The sequence below is a fragment of the Rhinatrema bivittatum genome, chromosome 4 (genome assembly GCF_901001135.1).
Source record: "Rhinatrema bivittatum chromosome 4, aRhiBiv1.1, whole genome shotgun sequence".
In the NCBI taxonomy this organism is placed as follows: domain Eukaryota; kingdom Metazoa; phylum Chordata; class Amphibia; order Gymnophiona; family Rhinatrematidae; genus Rhinatrema; species Rhinatrema bivittatum.
The window spans coordinates 226,289,976-226,310,055 of record NC_042618.1 but is presented as its reverse complement, the minus strand read 5'-3'; the positions used below and the strand labels follow the sequence as shown (position 1 = coordinate 226,310,055).

Sequence of the window (20,080 nt, the reverse complement as noted above, 5' to 3'; positions counted from 1 at the left end):
CTACCTCGGCATCAATTGGAGCAAGGAAAATGCGACTCAGTGGGGTTTGATTGACACCTGAAGACAGAGGTACCCAACTTCTCATCACCTCACAACACTTACTCCCGCATTGATTACTTTCTTATTGACAAGCTGTTGCAAAATCAGGTCATGGGCGTTGGTATTGGGAATATTGTTTGATCTGACCATGCGCCCATTTGGGCAGATATTGCTCTACAGGATTTGGTTTGTGGTCAGCGATATTGGCGCCTTAATGAAAACATTCTGAATGAGGAGGAGTTCCTTCAGTCTTTAGATAGACATTTACAAGAGTATTTTCATCTACAGGCCTCTATACCCACTTCACAGAAGTGAATTGCGGACTGTTCTAAAGTGGTTGCATGAGGTCCCTTTATACCCTGGGCTTCTTATTGTGAAAAAGCAAAAGAACTTAAACATATACATGTATCTAATTTGATTTTGCGACTTTCTCAAGCCCATATGCAGACTCAATCCAAATCCTTATTCAAGAAATTGTTGGAAGCCCGGTCCTAGCTGCAATCTCTTGATGATATGTTAGTGGTCCATAATTGTGAACTGATTAGGCAGGAGCATTTCGAGGGTGGGAACAAAGCCGTACGATTTCTTAACAAGGAGTCTGAAAGCTCTTCATACACAGAGCTCCATTATAAAAATTAAAAATGTGCAGCTGATATTTGGCATTGTTTTACACAGTTTTATGTAAATCTTTATAGTGTAGATGTTGCTATAGCGGACAATGACATAGACCAGTATTTATCCATCATCCTCTTCCCTATCTCCTGAGCAACAACGATTTCTGGACAATCCTATTAGCACTCCGGAGGTATTGCAGGTGATCAAATCTTTGAAGGGGGTTAAATCTCCAGGGCTCGATGGACTCTCTAGTGGTTATTACAAACACCTTTCTCACATCTTAGTGGTCCCTTTAACTGATATATTTAATTTTCTAAAGGCGGGGGGCTCTAATGTGGCTGGGATTTCAGTAAATGCAAAACCAGGTAGGGACCCTGCTCTCTGCAGATCATATAGATCGATTAAATTTATTAATTTAGACCTTGAAATTTTAGCTAGAGTGTTGGCTGAGCACTTTAATCGGATCCTGCCTAATCTAGTGCACCATGATCAGGCATGATTTATCCCTAATCGGTCCGCTGCAGATAATGTCCCTAAAATTGTAGATTTACTATGGTGGGGATGTAAAGAAAATGTCCCTAGTATTTTATTATCTGTCGATGCAGAGAAAGCATTTGACATGGTGCATTGGTCCTTTCTGTTTAAAACATTGGAGAAGATGTGGTTTGGCCCTTTCTTTCTGTACAATTCACCAAAAGCTTGAGTAAAAGGTCAATGGGGGTAGTTTCACAATTGGCCCTGGCACAAGACAAAGTTGTCCTTTGTCCCCTTATTGTTTACCCTTTTTTTGGAAACTTTCACTACTAGGGTTCACATTTCTAATGACATTAAAGGGGTTGGGATGGGTGATTTGCAATTCAAATTATCACTATTCACTGATGACATTCTTTTCACCCTTATCAATCCCTATTCTTCATGTGAAGCGGTCTTGGCTGAATTGACTCGTTTTAGTGTGGTCTCAGGCTTTAAAGTCAACTTTGAAAAACCTGAAATTCTGAACCTCAATTTGGATAAGTCTACTGTTAATGTACCTTGACAAGCCTTTCCCTTTGAAATATTTGGAGGTTTATATTGGGGCCAATGTACAAAATTGACACAATACCTACAATTGAACTGAAGAAGTCAGCTAACATAGTCGCCCATACGCTGACTAAAATCATAAACCTATCCCTAGAAGAAGGAATAATGCCAGATACACTGAAAGGAGCAATAATAAAACCAATAATTAAGAAAAAAAAACAGTGATCCCCTTATCCTAAACAACTACAGACCAGTATCAAATCTTCCTTTATTAGCTAAACTAATAGAGAAAACAGTACAGAAACAGTTAGCTGAACACCTGGACAACAACAACATACTGTACCCATCTCAACACGGATTTCGAAAACACTACAGCACTGAGACTCTGCTCCTCTCTCTAACAGATAACATTCTAAGAGGCTTTGATAGTGGTAAACACTACATTCTACTAATGCTTGACCTATCCGCAGCCTTTGACACAGTAAACCATAAAATACTACTAAATAGACTGGAGGAAATCGGATTACACGGTCTAACATTAAAATGGTTCAGTTCATATCTAGAAAACAGGTTTTTCCAAGTTCAGATCAACAACACATTATCAGAAAAAATTAATCTCAAAACAGGAGCTCCACAGGGATCAGCCCTATCAGCGACCCTTTTTAACATATACATGCTGCCATTATGCCACTTACTTGCAGGGCTAGGAATTATACACTACATTTACGCCAACGACATCCAACTAATTCTACCCATAGAGGACACTTTAGAGAAAACATTAAACCTAGCCAACATGTACCTAAGCATTATAAACAACTACTGACACAAATGGAACTTGTAATTAATATTGAAAAAACAGAATTTCTACACTTAGAAAGAAAAAAATTCTGAAATCAGTCAAACCTCAATAACACTCAAAGACAACTAGAAAATTGAACTAACTGGAAAGGTACGTAACCTGGGATAATTATAGATCCTGAAATCAATCTGAAACAACACATATCACTAAAAGTAAAGAAGGTTATGCAAAGCTCATGGTACTCAGAAAACTTAAACCACTACTAACTCAAAATGACTTCAGAACAATTCTACAGGCACTAATTTTCTCCAGCACAGACTACTGCAATGCCCTTATGCTAGGACTACCTAATACGATATTAAGACCCCTGCAAATACTTCAGAACACAGCAGCTCGAATACTAACCGGAAAAAGAAGGAGGGATCATATAACTGAAACCCTAGCAGAGTTACATTGGCTACCAATTGAACACAGAATTAAATACAAATCTCTATGTATCTTTCACAAACTAATTTATGATGAGAAATCAGATTGGCTGAACACAGCATTACAGGTACACACTCCACACAGGAACCTCCGAACAGCAAATAAAGCACTCCTAACCATTCCATCAGTTAAAACAGCAAGACTGACACAAGTGAGAGAAAGAGCCCTATCACTAGCAGGACCCATAATCTGGAACACAATGCCTCCAGAGATCAGACTACAAAGTGATCTCAAGGCATTCAAGAAAAGTTTAAAAACATGGCTTTTTAAACAAGCATTTTACAAAGAGATGAGAGAATAGAGAGAAATTATTCAGGAAAAGACAGAAAGGCACAGACACACAGTACTTAGAACTCTACAGTAGATTAGTCTATGAACTCTACACCACAATAAGCATAAATATAATACTAGGTGTGATAAAACTACCCATGTAAGTACCTTGGTACAATTGATCATGAACTACTTCACTAAATGACTATGTCTAATGATATATTGTAACCGAACCTTTGACTGCACCTGTTAGAATGTACTATAGTACACTTTTACCTACATTAAATATGTGCCTACATGTAAACCGTTGCGATGGTATTTAACTTGGCAACGGTATAGAAAAGTTTTTAAATAAAATAAATAAATTATTTGTTTTCCTTGCATTATAGGCCATTTGAAAGCCATAGATAAAGATTTGAGTAAATGGGATAGGGAAAACTTCTCTTGGCTGGGTCGCACAACCATAGTTAAAATGAATATTCTTCCGAGATTTCTCTACCTGTTTTTAACTCTGCCCATATAGCTCACTACTGCGATATTGTGCTCCTGGCAGAAGAAGAGTTTTGACTTTATATGGAAAAAGCATCCCCCCTAGGGTTTCAAGGGCCATATTGTTTCAGCCTAAGCAATGGGGTGGTTTGGGAGTCCCCCAACTTACTGTGGTATTTTGTGGCCTCTCAACTTCATGCATTTCTTGATTTTCATAGACTTAGTACTATCAAGCAAAAGGGTTACACGCGAGCAAACTTTGATAGGTAGGATGCCTTTATCTGCACACCCCTGGCAACCTCGACCCACTTGGAGTCTTTTAAAATGTATCCCTCTCTCTCTAAAAACAACGTTGAGGGTTTGGTTTTAGTGGAAGCCTAAACTGGTGGGTAACAGTTCTTATTTCTTTTTTTTTTTTTAATTTATAATTTTTATTAATTTCCAACAATAACAAAGGATATTCAGAACTATTTAGTTCAGATAAATTACATCTAGTATAGGGTTATATATATAAGAAATATGGAAACATACATACACCTATTACAATCAGGTAAAATAATTATATAGACCCTTATCTAGATGTATTTACAGGCAATCTGGGGGGCAAGATGTTATTTAAGCAGAAATACAGGAAATTTAAACACAAGATGAAAGCTTTGGAGTTAACTGGGCTTTTCTTTACTTATACCAACCCCTCCCCTGTCGGTTCTTTTGAGTGGGAATCTAGAAATACACGTAGTTGACCTGGTTCTCTAAATACATATCTAGCACTATTAAACACAATTACACATATACATGGGAAACGCAGAGAATACTTAGCTCCCTTCACCCTTGCTTCCTCCCTCATCTCGAGAAATTTTTTCCTCTTAATTTGAGTATTCTTCATAAAATCAGGAAAGATTTTTATCGGATATCCATAAAATTTTAAGGATCGATTTCGAAAGAATGATCTCAAAATTAAGTCTCTTTCTGAAGGTGTAGAAAGCTGTATAAACAACGTTGCTCTATCTTCAACAACAAGTTCTTGGGATTGTTCCAGAATTGCAGTCAGATCAAATGTAGCTTCTTGATTTCGCTTTTGTTCCTCAGTATTTGTTTCACCAGCAGCCTGAGCGAAGTAATATATCTTTTCAATCTTAGGTAAATCTTTCTCATTAAATTTTAACTTATTCAGAAGATAACTTCTAAACAGTTCACGATGGGATAATAAACGCATTTTGGGAAAATTAATGATCCTAACAGTTCTTATTTCTACCTCTCACCTCTTTCATAACACATCCTTCTAAACAGGTTTGCACTGAAGCATTTATTTTATTTATTTATTTATTTAGTGATTTTTTTTTTTATATACCGCGGCACGTTAATAACATCACCTCGGTTTACAATAAACAGTAATTAGCAACAAGCTTTACAGATAATATTAAATATAGTGAACATATAATAGATCATCATTACACATAATATATAAATTAATCACAAAGTAAAAAACAAAGAACAAATAAATAAATAAAAAACACCAATAACTTAAACACAAGTTAAGAATAAATAAATAAGAACACAAGTTAAGCACAAGGAACAATAAAACTCAGGATAATAATATTCTAATGTTAGTGGCAATTTTAGGAGATAAAAGGGTGGTAAGAGATTAATAAGGCAAAGAGTTAGCAACAGTATAACATCTATGGGCGGTGATAGATATGGCGAATAAATATAGATCAGAGAGAAACAGGGTAAAGTAATAGGCATTTCAGATAATGGAAGTTCATTGGTAGAATGCTTGTTCAAACAGCCAAGTTTTGAGATTCTGCTTGAATTTTTTATGGCTGGGTTCTAGACGTAGGTCTGTGGGCATTTTGTTCCAGATGTTGGTTCCGGCAATAGTGAATGCGCAGTTTCTAGTAGCAATGTGTTTGATGTGTTTAAGCGAAGGGGTGGTGAGTTTGGCTTGGTGCATTTTTCTTGTTGGTCTCTTTGATGTCTTGGAAAGTGAATGGTATATAACATGCATAGAACACCTTTTCTGCAATGATGCTTTTTTACTTCCTAATGATATTTCAGATAACTATCATATTGAGAAGCTGAATTTCTTAGAGTATGCTCACCTTTGGCATTTTTTCTTGGCATTGCAGAAAATGGTAGCTCTGAGGGAGGGGAAGTAACTATCTGAAAATTGTTGCAACCAGGTCGATTTACTAAAGGGTTTAGTTTCTAAAGTGTATTTTCTGCTCAATGGACCCACCTCAGATAAATTTTATTATATGCGGGCCTGGGAAATAGATTTGGGGGGATCCTCTGAGTGAAGATGAATGGGATTCTACTTTTTATTTGTGCTAGCAGATGTTCCATTTCTGCTTGCCTTCAAGAAAATTGTTACAAGGTACTATTTCGCTGGCACCTAACTCCTGCCAAGCTTCATTGTATTTATCCCTCTGTGAATGACTTGCGCTGGCAGCATTGTGGGGAGGTGGGAACTTACATACATATTTGGTGGCATTTTAAGGTTTTGTGCCCTTTTGGCGACAAATTGCTGGGTGGATATCGATTATTATGGGGGTGAGGGATGTATATGATGCCCGTTACATTTTGCTTGGGAAACCAGTTGAAGGTCTTGCAATTCATCAATAGCAATTGTGTCAACAAATCTTCATGGCAGCAAAGTGTGAGTTTGTTTTACTTTGGAAACATTCTGAGATCCCCTCTCTTCAGACTAATATCTCACCTATATAATCACCACAGACTAGCTTATCTCACAGCCCTGCATTATAAATGTTTGCCACTCTTTAGGAAAATTTGGGACCCACTGGATAAATGGTGCCGGTCTCAAGGTGCGAGTGCTCCTTAGTTTCTGCGTAAATGGACGATGTTACCAAAAGCACTTCCAACTATTGGGTTTATTTTTTCTTTACTATTATCAGCTTTATTTCAATGCATGCTCTCAAGGTGACTCTATAAGATGTTTTTGGTAAAAATTTTATTGTATTACTTTTTAGACTGGTGCAGTGGGGTTCATGGTTTCAATGTTATATGCTGCGCTTGTGGGTGGGTGGGTCGTATACTGAGAACTATGGTTGTCTATTCACCTTTTTTATTGTATTGTTTTCTTTGTGAACATCCAATAAAAAGTTCCAATTGCAAAAAAAAACAAAAACCCAAATAGTCAGCAATGAAGGATGTAGATCAGTTTTTGTATGTCTTAAGCAGCAATTGAGACCCAGAAAACGGCTAAAAAAATATTCCGTGGCAGCTCCCACCCTTCCCCTACCAGAGGATCAAGATGATGTTTTAGTCGAAAGATGCACATTTATGGTGTTCAGTCCTCTCGTTACTGAACTTACAAGGTCTTACCAGCTACTTTATAAGAATGAACAAGCTTATCAGGCTCCATACCTCGTCTTTATCCTAACCACATCATCGAAGGATAAAAACTTTGGTCTCCTGCAAATCTCTCTCTTGGTCTGGTAGATCACATTTCTCTGAACCATATCTAAAAATAAAGAAAAGCTTGTATCACACACAGTGGAAGAGGAAATCCTTCCCGGATAAAGAATGGAAGTTTTCTTTCACATCTGGGTAAATGGCATATGGGGCAATTTTGAATAGCCCTCTTAGTTACAAGCTACGCGTGGACTGTTGTACACAAAAGGGAAACTATTTGAAAATTCGCTACCACAAAGGTTCGTGCGTGGAAAGGGCATGCATATTTTGCGCTGGGTGTTTGTGTGGGTGCGGACCGGGGTAAAAGTGTTGTGCACACATTTTGAAATCAAATGTAAATGTGGTGTTTCCCTCCTCCACACACCCAAGCACACCTCTCTAATCCGACAAAAAGTACACCCAATGCGGAAACCTGCACACACTTTTAGCAGGGCAGAGGGCAGCTTTCAGCCAAGCCACCCTGATAGATACACTGTAGACCTGATATAACGCGAGCAATGGGGTCCAAAAATTTGGTCCACGTTATAAGTGAGCCCACGTTATAGCGAGTTTATATATTTTGCTGTAATAGGTAAAAAAAGATGTGATATACTGTACAAAAAAATTAATGTTGCATGGCAACACCTGGCCCCTTCCCAAATAATCCCCTTTTAAAAAAGGTCACCCCCCTAGGTTCCATATCCTCTCTTCCTGGTTCAAACCTCCCAGAAGACATTCAAATTCCTCCTACATCCCAGCCCACATCTCAAACCCCTACCTTCCTTAGAATAATTCCCTGGTAGTCTAATGGGGTGCCTGGTGTCTAGTAGAGCCCATAGTAGCTCCAGCCTCTGGGCCTTTGCCCCCATAGAATGCAAAACTCATATGAATAAAAAGAGAGCGAAGCTCAATAGAAGTGTGAGAAGTCTTTTATAACTAACGGGCCGATTCAGTAAAGTCCGCGGGTCGCCTGTGCGCACGATTCTGTATTTAAATTAGGTGGTGCGGTAGAAACGGGCAAAAGGAGGCGCTAGGGACACTAGCGCATCCATAGCGCCTCCTTTTAGCCCGGAGCGGCGGCTGTCAGCGGGTTTGACAGCCGACGCTCAATTTTGCCAGCGTCGGATCTCGAGCCCGCTGACAGCCACGAGCTCAGAAACCGGATGCCGGCAAAATTGAGCATCCGGTTTTCAGCCCGACAGCCGCCGGTCCATTTTACATTTTTAATGTATTTATTTATTTATTTATTTATTTTACCCTTCAGGACCTCCAACTTAATATCGCCATGATTGTATTGTTTTCTTTGTGAACATCCAATAAAAAGTTCCAATTGCAAAAAAAGTTCCAATTCCAAAAAAAAACAACCCCCAAATAGACAGCGCTAATGGGTCGGCGCTAATTTCTGAAAGTAAAATGTGCGGCTTGGCTGCACATTTTACTTACTGTATCGCGCGGGCATACCTAATAGGGCCATCAACATGCATTTGCATGTTGAGGGCGCTATTAGGTGCCGCCGGTTGGACGCGCGTTTTCTGCCTCTTACTGAATAAGGGGTAAGGGAAAACACGCGTCCAAGGGCAGGTTAACAGTGCGCTCCGGAGCGCACTGTACTGTATCGGCCTGTAAGAGAGTAATGGCCACCTAAAACAGACTTCCAGCAGAGGTTATAGGGCCAGAAACATTGGCAGAATTTAAGTCTGCATGGAACAAATAGAAAGGAACAATGGTGGTGGAAGCAGGAAGGGAGAAGATCCCTGACTGATTAACGCCCCTGGCAGCATAGTAGGGAGGCATATATGTGCAGGCTGGGTGGACCATATGGTCCTCATCTGCTGACATTTTCTATGTTTTTATGCAGGTGGTTTGCAGTTTTTATTCCATTTTGGCTCAAAACAAACCTGGTTCTTCATGTCCGACATTTTTATCATACATAGGAATATGTGGGAAAGGAAAGGACATGGCATCAATCCTGAGCCACCCATTAACAAAAAAGATATCAGAATGGTGTGTGCAAGATGCGCTACCTGCAAAGTTGATCTCATAGGATTGTGAGCCAGCTTGGAATGGCACAATTGCTGCCGTGTCTGCCAGATACACATTCTCCAGACTGGAGGATGAAAGTGAGGCCATCTTCTGACTTCCAGCCTGGGGAACCAAAGAAACACTGAACTGCCAGAAAGTCCACAGACAAGCAATACATCACAAAACGATACTTCACCAAAAGTAGGTTTTTACTGTATACGTGTAGTGTTTTGGGCTAGCTATGGCATCTGGAACAGCCAAGGAAGACTTGGCTCTTCTGGTCAGGAACAAAAAAACAAAAAACAGAAAAACAAGAACAGTAGCTCACCTCGCTTTAAACATCCAAAACAGTTATACATACTCCGCACAGGCATACAACGGGATTGAAGCAGTTCCCCGGGGCCTTCCTAATCCTTTATACTATTATGAAGGGATTCTCCAGGGACCTAGAATCCTTTGAGGGTCTGCGCCTTAATGGGGACTAGGGCAGATGGCTCTAGCCTGTGTTTTAAAGTGGTCTGAGGGAGTCTTTTGTATACTCCCTCACAATACTATTCTGACATTTAGCTCCGATATTCTTTCATTTTCATTCCATTTGTTCACTTAAATTTTTGCTTCATTTCGGATCTTGTTTTGGCTCGTTTCTCATTTAATTAAGCATCATTCCCATTGATGTGCATTTTATATATTGGAAGGTGCCCTGGGTGCTGTACCCTATAAATTCCAAAATAATTGTAGAGGTTTCATACCCATAGAGATGTTTTTTCATGTAACTAAGATTCTTCAGTTGCTATGAAGAAAGTTATCAATAATCACAGAGATGTTAACAGTACATGAAGAAAAGGAAATGAATTCCTACATGCGTTTCCAAACTGGGCACTCACCGGTTTTCCATACTCAATCCACTGACCATACTCATTCTTCCAGTACCAGAGCCACTCGGTGGTCAGCTGGTAATTTGCTGGTTTTGTGACAGAGGAGACTGTGGAAAGGCGTTGAATTGGAATGAAGGCACAGGTCATCTTTTCAAAGTCAATGTTCTGAGCTCCAGAACTGGAAAAGCAAAAATATTTTCAAAAACCCCCATCAGGGTGCACTTTGTGGAAATGTTCAGTTCGAACAGTGATAGAATATATCTAAGAACAGCCACGACACAGAGCTGGGAAGGAGAACAGAATCTATACAGAAGGCTTCATGCTTTATAAGAGGAAACCAAGTAGTAATGCAGTCACAGTAAAAGGCAAACTGTTCCAGAGGCAGCAAGACAGACATTCAGGAGGAAAGCAGAGTTGCTTATGCTTACCTGTAACAGGTGTTCTCCTAGGACAGCAGGATGTTAATCCTCACACATGGGTGACATCATCAGATGGAGCCCAGCACAGAAAACGTATGTCAAAGTTTCTGGAACTTTGACTAGGCACACTGAGCATGCCCAGCATGCCCAATACCACATGTCCACATGGAGTTCCCCTCTTCAGTCTTATAACATATAATTAACACATAGAATTATAGTAAAATAAAAAAAACAAAAGGAAAAACCCACCCGTGAGGTGGCGGGTGGGTTTTGTGCTGTCCTTGGAGAACACCTGTTACAGGTAATCAATTCTGCTTTCTCTTAGGAGAAGCAGGATGGTAGTCCTCGCACATGGGTAAATCCCTAGCTACAGGTTGCTCCCTAACATAAAAGGGGACCAACCGACACCAACCAGGTGCAAACAGGCATAACAATCACAGTGTGGTTGGTAACAGAAGTGGAGACAGGCTGAATCCAAACAATGGGTCCTAGGCAGGGAGAGTTGGGTTTTACATCTCAAAGAGATTCCTGAGGACAAACTGGCTGAACCTTCTGTCATGCCAGCCATTCTTATCCAGACAGTAATGGGATATGAATGTGTGGAGAGAACTCCATGTCGCAGCCTTGCAGATCTCCTCTACGGGAACTGCTCGCAAGTGGGCCACCGATGTTGCTATGGCTCTGACAGAATGAGTCTTTACATGACCCCCAAGATACAGTTCCGCTGGGCATAACAGAAGGAGACGCATTCTGCTAGCCAACTAGTGTCTGTTTGGCAACGGCAACGCCCAACCTATTCCTACCAAACAGGCTGATACAGTAAAACGCGGCCGTGGTTACCCGGTTTTTAACCCGCTTTGGACGCACGTTTTGGACGCGTAAGGCGTACCCGCGATTCAGTATCGGCTTTTACGCATCCTTACTGCTTGCCGAAAAGGACGCGTATCCCTTTCCGCCTGCTGCATGCATTTGACATGTTAATGATCGGATTAGCTATTCCCTCGAGCGGTTGCAGAATTAACCTCTCCACATCCAAGTTGTGAGCGACAGACCCTGGAGGTTGAGATGCCGCAACCTGCCTCAGTCTTGTGTGATGAGCTCTAGGGAACTCCCCAGACTGATCATTTTCCAAATACACAACTCCCGAAGAAGTGGAAACCAGATCTGTCTTGGCCCTCACAAAGCTTCAAGAGAGTCTTTGTCACTAGGGGAATCGGAGGATATGCATATAGAAGATCCTTGCCCCAATAGCAGGCAAAGGCATCCGAGATTGGTTTGCCATTTGTTCTGTACAGGGAGCAGATCTGAGTCACCTTTCTGTTGCAGGGGGATGTGAACAGATCCACATTTGGGCTGCCCCAGAGGTGGAAGATCCAGTTCACCACCCTTGGTCCAGAGACCACTCATAGGGTCTGAAGGCATGACTTAGTTTGTCCGCTATCATGTTCTCCATCCACTTGAGGTGACAGGCTGAGATGGGACTTCGGGTAGTTGATATCGAATCCTAGTAACTCCAACACCCGGATGGTCAATTGCATGGACTGAGTGGCTCCTACCTGAGATGTGCTCTTGACCAGTCAATCATCCAGGTAAGGGAAAACATGCACTCGTAGTCTGTAGCCAAGCATTTCGTGAAGACACATGGGGCCAATGCTAGCCTGAACGGCAACACTCTGTACTGGAAGAATTGTTTTCTCATCACAAATCTGAAATACTTCCTGTGACTTGAGAAGATCTCGGTGAGTGTACGTGTCCTTCAAATCAAGAGAGCATAGCCAGATTCCTTTTCCAAGAGGGGAATCAAGGTGCCCATGGAAATTATCTTGAACGTTTCTCTTTTTAGAAACTTGTTCAAGGCCCTCAGGTCTAGGATGGGATGGAGTCCCCCTGTTCTCTTTGGAATCAGGAAGTATCAAGAGTAAAATCCCTGTCCTCTTTGCCTTGGTGGGACTGGTGTGATGGCTTTGGCTATTAAGAGGGTGGAAAGCTCCCTTATTAGTACCTCCTGATGCACTATTGGCCCCCAAAACAGGCATGGAGGGAAATTTGGTGGGACACCCAATAGGTTTAATTGGTACCCTTGAAGGATGATGGACAGAACCCACTGGTCTGAGGTTATACTGGTCCACTGATCCACGAAGAACTGTAGGTTGTCCCTGACGGGGGGATCCAGCATCTCAGGTACAGGTGGCTGGCTTATGCTCCCTATGATCCAATCAAAACCCCATCCCGGGATTTGACTGAGGAACCAGCTGGGGCTTGGGAGCCTTCTGTTGCCTAGGACAGCTGTGGAAGCTCACCCGATGCAAACGGGAGTGAGGGGCCAGAGAATAGTACTTTCTTTGGTGGTAAAAAGACTTCCTCTGACCCTGTCTCACTGATCTCCTTGCTTAGGAGGGTGGGTCTGAAGTGCTGGCGGAGAGTCTCATGGTGGTCCCACAACTGGGCCCTCACCTTATCTCCCAAGAGATTCTCTCCCATAAACAGCAAATCAGCAAGTCTTTCCTGTACTCCGGTCAGAGATCTGAGGCCCGCAGCCATGCCTTTCTGCTGGCACAGATTACTGCTGCAGTCTTGAAATCATAGGTTGTACCAACTTCATGTTTTCCATACTCCAGGTCCTTATGCACCAGTGACATGAAGGTGTCTTGCTGTTGTTGAGGCAGCTGCTTGGCCGCCTTCTGCATTTGCTTCCAGATGTTCCACGAGTATTGGCTCATGTAGAGCTGGTAGGAGGCAATGTGGACAATAAGTATGGCTCCGTGGAATACTTTCCACCCAAGAATGTCCATTGCCCTATGATCCTTCCTCGGGGTGCCGAGGTGTGGGTCTGAGAGTGCTTGGCCCTCTTGAGGGTGGATTCAACCACCACTGATTAGTGAGACGGCTGACGCTTTTCAAATCCGGTAGCCTTCCTATTCATGGGAGTTTCTGTGAGAGGGTGTTCCCAGATCCTCAGCAACCACTCCTTAAGTATCTCGTGCACCGGGTCCGCCATGATCTCCTTAGGAGCCTCCACGAACTGGAGGATTTCTAGCGTCTTGCGCCTGGCATCCTCCTCCATCAACAACTGAAAAGGTATGGCCTCGGCCATCGCCCGCACAAAACCTGTGAAAATTAAGTCCTCTGGTGGAGACTTCCTTCATTCCTCTGGAGAAGGCTCTGAAGGGAGACCTTCCAAGTCCTCAGAAAAGAAATCTGCAGTGTCATCCTCCCAGGGGTCATATGGAGCCTCATCCTCACTGTAGTCCAGAGGGGATGGGGCCATAGGTACTTGACCTGTCCAGAGGTGTGGGCATCGGTAGCACCATCGCCAGCCTCAGCAAAGCCGGACAGCGGGGCTGCGCGCCTCTGTGTTCCTATGGGCTCGATGGAGCTTCTTTCTTGGAGGAACCAGCAATGAAGCAACCCGCCGGGCATTGATGGCCTCCCGGGAACCAACACCAGCTGGGTCGGTAATGCACCAATGACCACATTGAGCCATTCCATCAGCGGTTCCAGAATGGAAAGCACAGGCATCAGCAAAGTTGGTGCCACAGGTACAATGCCCTGCGGTGCTCGTTCTACCCAGCTGGACTCCCCACTCCAGCTCCTCCTAGAAAGCTGTCGATGCCAACCCCAACTAGAAGGCAGGAGGGGTGGCCAGATCTTCTTCGGATTCCCGAGGTGGATCGATGACTGGCACAAGGACTGGTGGAGATTGTCATGGACACTCTGCATCAATGGAGGATTGGCACTTCTTGCTGTGGGGTCGATTCAGGGGCATCACGGCATGAGCCGGCACCTCCCCGAGCCCGGCACCATGCATCAAAGGTGTCCAGTGCCTATGTTCCTCGGCTTCCCTCAGTGCTCAGCCCGGTCTTTCCTCGGTGCCAAGGTCAATGACGATGAATCCAATGTCCTTGACCTGGAAGAAACCAACAGGTGCCTGTCTCCGGTGCCTCTAACCGCCAGAACTGAAGGCCCCGTCGATGTCTATGGCGCGATGTCCATTAGTGCGGATCCAAGGTCATCGGTGCAGATGCCACCGATGCCGACATCACTGGCTTAGACTTCGACCCAAAGAGTTTCTCCATCTTACTGAGTCGATCGTGACATCCCTTAGGGGGTCATCTGGGCACACATGCAGCAACCTCAGACGTCATGCGATGCTCCCAGGCAGAGGACACATATCTCATGAGGTTCCGTAATGGACATGGTCCTTGGGCACTGGGGGCATCGATGGAAACTGGACGAGGCCATGACAAATGAATAGGAGAAGAATAAAAAGAGAGCGGTGATGGCAGGCGATCAAAGCTGGCGGGCACCGAGGCACTGCCACCAAGAACGCCAAAAAACCTAAGATTTCAGCTTTAGTGCCAAGAAGTGCACGGCTTATTCTCTACACTATTTATTTATTTATTTATTTTTAATTTTTATATACCGAAGTTCTTGTAGGGACTACAAATCACTCCGGTTTACATAAAACGAAGAACTGCTCAACAGAGAGCGGAGCTTTACATGGAACCGTATAACATATGGAACAGTATAACTAGTTGATAATTTAACATAGTGCTAAATAAAGTAATAATATTTTAACTGGTAATAAATAAAGAAATATAATATTTTATATAAGAAGTATAACTATTTAACGTAGCAATAAATATAAATATAAGCAATGCCAAATATATATATGAAATAAAGTGAATTTTTGAGCTCAAAGATAATTGTCCAGTTGCAGATTCTTAAAAGTAGTACTTGATACAGTGTCCATAGTTAAGGGATACCTGGTAATTAGGAACACTAACTAGAACAGGACAAAATAGGATATTTTGGGGGATTTTTGATTTCTAAATGATATTTACAAGTGACTGCACTTTCTGCCTCCATGGATTTGTCAATGAATAAATTCTTCTTTCTAAAATAAAACTAAATAAAAAAAGCTCAACCCAATTATATTTTATCTCTGCTCTATGCTGGCCATACTTGATGATGTTTGTTACTTTCCTGCAATCTAGTGAGAACTGTACATACTATGTGATAGATTATTACTCCTACACAATAAGAATGAAGACTGTCTGCCTGTTTCCGAAGACTGAATTATCTGTGCATTATGAACTAAAACCTGGTCTCCAGAAACCCTGTGGAAGAGGCAGTTGTACCTGGTGTTGTTTGGGTTGCAATAAGCCTTTTCAATCTCTTCCATCCTAGGAAGGTCATTCCAAACTGACCCTTGAAGTATCTGCCATCGGTAGGGCAGATGATAGTGCATCTGGGGGCATTTATCTGGGGACAAAATAAACAGGAAACAGTTAGTGAACAGACCAAAAAGGCTCGAGTTTTTTCCAGTAAGGGGAGGCAGTGAGAGGGTTCAAAAGCTGTGGTGGCCAAAACCACCACACAGACAGATGAAACACCAATGTCGTGGAGAGGAAACAGCCCTTTGCAGGGTAGGATTTATCTCGTCATTACAATGTGCAGCTTGGAATCTGTGACTGGTATGTGCAGACAGCAGCTGGAGTAGCAGAGGTGTACCCGGCCAATCTTAGCAAGGGTAAACAGTATTCCAACTGCTGAAAAATGAGAGTACTGGCATGGGAATTGTACAAGGTGATGTGAAGCTGTGAGCCTGCAGGAGGGCTTCACAGCTTCATCCTATTCTGTGTTTGGTCATCGTTATGGTTCAGGTCTGCACCAAGAACCTCCCAAAGGATCATAGTATATCTACTATCTGAGATATTTCCCAGCACTATGGGAATTTTAACCATGGCATATTATATTCATTTATGGAGATTATATTACCTATTAACTGAGTGAGCTCTCCCTTTTTCTCTAATTCTTTTCATCTTATTCATATGCCAGGGTCCATAGAAAGTAGAAATGTAGGTGCTGGTTCTTTAAAGTTATGGTGTTTATATCATTAGTTGTTTCTTAAGCAACTGTACCAGTATCCATGTTTTTGGATATTTGGCTAGGAGGTTGAGGCATTACCTTATAAGTTCCTCAGTCCCTCGAGGAGCCACATGAAAGATGGACAACTATGCTATTCATACTTCTGGGGGAATTCTGAGCTACTGCGGAGCACAGAATTTGCGCAGAATTCCCCTCCTTTGCAGAATATACTGTGCCAGGGCTATTAGCAGAGGCAAGCAAATGGGACAGCTATCTAATTTTGGCATGACACATCATATGAAGAGGCAACACCCAACAAGCGTACTGCCATCTGAGGATCGTGGCAGTACCAGTTAGGGGACCCCTTCCAAGCAGCGTAAAGAGGTTGAAAAGCAGCAGAGTCAGCCCACACCATCATCCCTTTCTAGCAGTCAGGTGGCAGGCCAGCAATCCCCTGACATGTGGCAGAAGCGACAACCCACCATGGAGGAAATGGGGTGGAATGCGTTAACGCTATCCCGGGGTAGGAGGCAGGCAGCCTCAAAAGTTGTAACCAGGAGCATTGGAGAAACGATTGCCCTTGATGACCAGCCCTTGCAGTTAGTGGAGAATGTGGGTTTCAAGCATTTTCTGAAGGTCGTAGTTCCAAATTACAAAGTCCCCTCTAGAACTACATTTAGCAGAAATGTCCTCCCCAGCCTGTACAAGCAGTGTCACAGTCACAACCAAGCGTTACTGGCTAAGGCAGAGGGGAGTGTGCATTTCACCTGTGATATCTGGACCGCCATGAATGCTGCACACTTACCTCTCCCTGACAGCACACTGGTGGGACCTGGCTGAGGCAGGGGCAGGCAGCAGCTCTATTACTGAACAAGTATCAGGGTGGAGGTGGGCTTTACTGCATAGGTTAATACAGAAGTGCAGGAACATAGCAGCGCACTTCCACAGAAGTGTGAAGGCAGGGCAGGTTCTCCGACAAAAGCAGACTGATTTGGAGATGCCTCACAAGCATCTCATTCAAGACATTGCCACCCTGTGGAATTCCACCTTTATGATGCTTGAGAGGTTAGTGGAGCTGCAGACACCCCTTCATGAACTTTCTGGTACAATGGACATAGGTGTGCAGAATCCCCTAGGACATCATGATTGGTTAGTCATGAGTCAGCTGGTAAAAATCCTGCAGCCCTTCAAGGATGTCACGGAGGAGCTGAGTTCCAGAAGTGCCACCTTGGCTGACATCATACCTATAGTTAATTTCTTGGATGAAAATTTGGAGGCCTTTAAACAGGAAGAGGGAATGACAGTTGAGGTGCTGCATTGTCTGGACATTTTGCAGCAGCAGGTGGAAGAGAGATTAAGGCCTTTAACAGAACAGAACACATACATGCTCGCCACAGTCTGTGATCCCCGTGTGAAAGGGAAACTCGCCCTACAGTACGAGTGTCTCTTATTGGTGAAGGACCTGCTGTTATCAAAAGTCTGTGAACAGGAGCGCCATACGCGTGAAGCAGAGGTGGAAAAGGGCGGGCACTTCAGAGAGTTTTGGTAGCCCAAGCTGGAGCAGCACTCTGTCAGTGACAGCTAGTACCTTCTCCTTCTCCACTTCAGAACACCAAAGGCATGTTGCCCATAAAGATTCATCTGTTGTGCGATGGGCTAGAGAGAAAGCAGCTGGCATGAGCGACTCTCAGCCCACCCAAGCAAAGGACACACCAGCACAGCAGTTAGTGACACGGTATCTCTCAGAGCCGACAGAGAACATGCAGACAGATCTGCTGGCATATTGGGCACACAAGTCCACTTTGTGGCCACACCTAGCCAAAGTGGCTCAGCGATATCTGTCATGTTCACCAACCAGTGTGCCCAGTGAACGTGTCTTTTCAATGACAGGGGATATCATGAGCCCTCACCGCTCAAGGCTGGCACCAGAGTTGATGGAAATGCTAGTGTTTTTGAAAGTAAACCTGCCTTTGCTTGGGTTTCCAAATTTTCCCTGTGAATGGCAAGATGAATAAAAGCAATTGAAAGCCTTGCAGCAGCTCCAACTGATGCCTATGCTCCAGATAATATAAGCACTGCAGCACATGTACCTGACCTGAAACACTGTGCCTGTCCGTCCACTGTCCAGGCCATTCGTCCCTACAAGGGCCTGACCTCAAACGCTGTGCCTGTCCATCCACATTTGGAATGTAAGAACATAAACAGCTGACTTAAGATGTTTGGAGCTTTCATATTTCATATGCTCAATATTTTTCATGACCATCCCAACAGTAATGTTTCTAGTATTATTGAAAATTGGTGGTAGTTGCACTCTAGTTCATCTCTGTGTTCCCATTGTTTACAGAGGCACTGTATAAACCACAAAGTCAACATAGGTTGATATTGTAGATTTTTTTTTTTGAAATTTGACAATTTTTATTAGCTGCACAACACACAAAGCCAGGTCATGGCGCACAAGTCAGCCAAACAAATTGTGTAACCAGCAATGAAACAAACAGTACACTGCCCCCCCCCCCCCCCCCCCCCCCCCCCCCACGAAGGAGTCTCAGTCCAAGCAAAAAGTCCATTGGTCCGAGGCAATAGGCTGGGAAAGAAAAGTTAAATACAGCAAAACAGCAAGGCAGTGAACCAGTATCAACTAAGAACAACTATTCAGTATAAAGTTAAAAAACATGGAAAAATAAAAAGAAGCGAAAAGAAAGGATAGGAATGCAAGGGATCCCACAGTCTATAGCTACTAAAAGTGCTAAGGAAGCCCTCCCCAATCACTGGGCAGGGGAAGAACCAATACCTAGGTCACACCCACCAGAAACAGTGCGCGGCTAGGAGCCACCCAAAAAGGTAATAAAAGGTTTCCATGCCTTAGTAAAGGCTGGAAGGCGGTGATGCTTAGTAGCTGTCAGAGAAGCTAGCTTATAAAAATTGTGAAGCTTCGCCTGAATCTCCGGCAGTGTGGGCACACGGGCAGATTTCCAACATGCAGCAATAAGGCTGCGGGAAGCAATGAACAGCTGGACACAGAAACGCCAATACAAGTTAGGGATAGTTTCTGGAAATATATGCAACAGCGCAATCGCTGCCGAAGGCGATAAAGCGATGTCCAGAAGAGTGCTTAGCCAGGCAAAAACCTCCTGCCATAGCCCAACCAGTGTGGGGCAAGACCACCATATATGCAGGTATGTGCCAGTCTGGCCACAGTTACGCCAACAATGATCACCAAGGTGAGGATAAAACTTATGGAGTTTAGCAGGGGTGTGATACCAACGGTATATCATTTTGAAACAATTTTCCTGTAATTGTGCCGATATCGAACAGCGCCTGGCCGACAGCAGCACCGCATTCCAACCCTCGTCACCCAACTGCATCTGTAAATCAGCCTCCCACTGTGAAACAAAGGAGCACTGACCGATCCCCTGGTGAAAAAACATTTGATACAATTTCGAGATTACCCCCCGAAGCGAGTCACTATAAGTACAATAGGTTTCAAACAGAGAGCGTCCCGGGCGTAAAGAATGAGTTCCCTGCAAAGCCCTAATGAAATGCACAACCTGGGCATACACAAGAAAGTTGGGGGAGGGGAGACTGTGCTTAGCCGTAAGCTGCTCTAAAGCAAGGAAACCCTCTTGAGATAAAAAGTGACCAATAGTGAGTATGCCCCTCTCCCTCCATGGCTGGAAGTGAGGAGACAAGTGCCCCGGAGTAAAATTCCCATTATGAGCGAGGGAAGACTGATAAAAATATTTATACATCCCAACTAGTGG

General features: G+C 43.3%; 1 protein-coding gene across 3 annotated transcripts in view; it reads right to left on the bottom strand.

The window, feature by feature from the left end:
- The window catches only part of LOC115090552, a 99,949-nt gene that overhangs the window by 21,472 nt on the left and 58,397 nt on the right, over positions 1-20,080 (bottom strand). For 2 of the 3 annotated variants that reach the window (XM_029599785.1, XM_029599786.1), the window contains 4 exons: positions 15,590-15,713; positions 10,039-10,207; positions 9,157-9,277; positions 7,106-7,202 (listed from right to left, as the gene is read on the bottom strand). In XM_029599785.1, coding sequence (XP_029455645.1) covers positions 7,106-7,202; positions 9,157-9,277; positions 10,039-10,207; positions 15,590-15,713 — 511 coding nt within the window. Of the gene's footprint in view, positions 1-4,151; positions 4,827-7,105; positions 7,203-9,156; positions 9,278-10,038; positions 10,208-15,589; positions 15,714-20,080 lie in introns of those variants that run through there. The other variant, XM_029599787.1, reaches the window with a different exon arrangement.